General features: G+C 33.7%; 1 protein-coding gene across 1 annotated transcript in view; it reads right to left on the bottom strand.

The window, feature by feature from the left end:
• prom (prominin) overlaps positions 1-2,812 on the bottom strand; it is a gene marked incomplete in the record, with an annotated part of 30,762 nt that extends 27,950 nt beyond the window's left edge. The window contains 4 exon segments of the mRNA XM_011300601.1: positions 251-423; positions 522-577; positions 2,321-2,641; positions 2,725-2,812. Of these exon segments, the coding sequence (XP_011298903.1) occupies positions 251-423; positions 522-577; positions 2,321-2,641; positions 2,725-2,743 (569 nt within the window).
• Between the last annotated feature and the right edge of the window lie 31 nt (positions 2,813-2,843).

The following is a 2,843-nucleotide window of genomic DNA, read 5'->3' as shown; positions in this document are numbered from 1 at the left end:
ATATATAAAAAAAATAATAAACTAAAGTATTTCAATGAGATTGGTTCTGAAAACAAATAGAATACTATCCGTACAACATTTCAATAAAATCCTAATAAAATCTCCATAAAATCCTTTCAAAAAGTTATTCTCATGAAATTTTCCCACACGTGAACATCCAAAATTGAATAGAGCTTCGAATGAAATAATGAAATAAAAACTTAACGGGAGTATTTGCTATTCTTATTATGGATATATGAATGTAACTCACCCAAGTAGTAAAACGAGAATGGACAATAGGAAGGCCAGGAATCCAGGATGCTCCGAGGGTTTATAATCTCTGATTGGGCGACAGGCGAGCCAGAGCTCAGTGCCAGGAATCACGCACGCCAAAATACAGCAGACTCCGAGAAGCGAGAGGAAACCGACCTCCATATGCATGGACTGGAACACGATATAAATTTACGCTTATATCTGTGTATTCAGGTAAGATATATGTCCAGGAGTACTTCTATCTAAACACAAGGTTGAGTTGGTCTTACCTCAGATATGAGTTTCGATGGTGTTATACGGTCTTCCAGGGCGTCCCGGAGGAGATCTAACATTCACAAAGATGCATCTTTATTGAGCTTACATCTATCTTTCGATGATTTTCGAATTTTCCATGAAATTTGCGGTAGAATTTCTATAGAAATTATTTATAATTATTTACAATATCTATTGATAAATTTCTTACAAAATGTTATCTATTATTATTTCATTAATTGATTTTATTTTCATTATTTTATTAATTTATTCAATAATAGTAATTACATTTAATAACCATTTGGTATTAATTGGTAATATTTGAATTAATTAATGGATTAACAATTATTAATAATGATCATGTATGGTAAATGGTGGGTGCATCGCGCCCGCAATACGCTTTTTATTTAATAATTTATCTTAGAACAGCACCAGGATAAGGAGAACAATTTAAATAAACAAAATTAGAGAGAGGTAAAAGAGCCTTTTGTAAAATGGGTCCAGAGCGCAAAAACTTTTGCTGCTATGAGTGAGTAGAGTTGCAGAGGTCATAGGAGAAAGATATACCTTAGTGCGTTTAATAAAAGTTAACGTCTAAGCCTAATTAGTTTTATTATTTACTAATTCCTGCCCATAATCCAATGTCTATGCATTTTAATTGAAAGTCATGTGTAAATAAATTTAAATAAAAGAAGTATGGGCTGTATACTGTAAAGCAATAAAAATAATAAAATAAAAAAAGTCCTTCTATAGAACTCGAGTTCTTTAGATCAGCTTTTTTATTTTATAATTTTTATTGCTATAATTCTCTAATTTACGACAATTTGTTGCAATTGCTAATGATTCTTTAATATTTTTGTAGAAATTCAATCTAGAAATATTAAATAATTGTGTATTTGTTATAAATTATATTCTATAGAAACCTGTGGAAATTGTGATTTTTTTATAGAAATCTATAGACGACCTACAGAAAATCGTATCAATTTTCCCCAGGTTTCTACAGGATAGATATTTAATAAAATTTTATAGAATTTTCCCCGATTTTTTCTATAGAATCTAATATCCGTGTATAGCCACATAGTTTTCAACCGAAAATGGAGGCAAAATAATTAGTTTATGGATCGAATAAAATATAATAAAACAAATGGTGATATCCATAAATTCATTAAAAAATTCAGGCCACGTTCAACATTAAGAAAACATTTACCGATGCAAGGGATTTCGAAATTGTCTTTCGACAATTCCGAAATCACTCCAAATAACTCGGGCCGCTTAAAACCCAAGAAAATACAATACGAAGGTAGAACAATAATCAGCGAAAATTCGACCGTGTGACAAAATATCACACCTCGAATTTTCGCCATCAATCATTCCCACTGAATCAGTTAATGCCCCAAATTCAAAACTATAAAATCGTTCCCCGACCACTAGTCCCGGACATAACAAAATAAAAAAAAAAGTAAACAAAAAAATATAAAAATAATTCCTATGGAGCGGTAGGTGGCATGAGAGTCGTCAGACTGCGGTTTCTTCCAAAAATTCTTGATTTTTCCAGAATAGAGTAGATCATAGAAAGCTCTAAATGAGATATGAGCTGAGTTGTTCGAAGGATGTGAATTCTTCGCGTGATCGACTTCACTCGATTAACTGTCTGCATAAAATCAAAAAAACCTTTTAAAAAAAACCGCCACCTGGCAACTCCGGGTGGGAGATGATGATGTGATGTCTCTAAAGGAGAATTTTCCATGGGAAATTCCGTGGTCGATAGCCGCATGACCGTATGATCTGAGAGAAGTCGTAAATGGGGTGTATTTACCAAGTTGAATGTCGTAAGGCTGAATGGCAGTTAGAAAGTGGTGCAAAAAATCAGCAGAGAGTAGTTGATTTTCAGCTAGCAATTGGGCCATTTTAAACTGATCCTCAGGCGGTGTTTTTGGAAAATCAAGTGTCGGTTTTAAAAGCGTCCATTTGTGTGGTTGGGCGAGGGTTTTCGTACGCGTTACGTTCCAAACTGGTTCACCGTTATCCATCCAATATATTGCTTCATTTTCGTTGGCTGGAAATGCTGGCTGGGTTGTTGACAAATATTGGGATTGAAATCCTATCGATTTACCCACAGCTATAAGCACAACTGCAACTGTAATTTTTAAGTGTTAAATGGATATTGGTTAAGCCGGTACAAATGCCAATACAATTATTAGAGTTATTGCTTTCAATTACTTGCGATGGAGTTGAACATTTCGATTGTTGAACGATTTATTTATGGTTTATGCTGTTGCTGAGATGGAGTACAACTAATTGTGGTGAATGGCGTGGTACAGTCAGCAAAACTGACGATG

This window comes from Fopius arisanus, unplaced genomic scaffold (assembly GCF_000806365.1).
Source record: "Fopius arisanus strain USDA-PBARC FA_bdor unplaced genomic scaffold, ASM80636v1 scaffold00018, whole genome shotgun sequence".
In the NCBI taxonomy this organism is placed as follows: domain Eukaryota; kingdom Metazoa; phylum Arthropoda; class Insecta; order Hymenoptera; family Braconidae; genus Fopius; species Fopius arisanus.
Note: the sequence above shows the minus strand (reverse complement) of the source record. Positions and strands in the feature narration are given on the sequence as shown.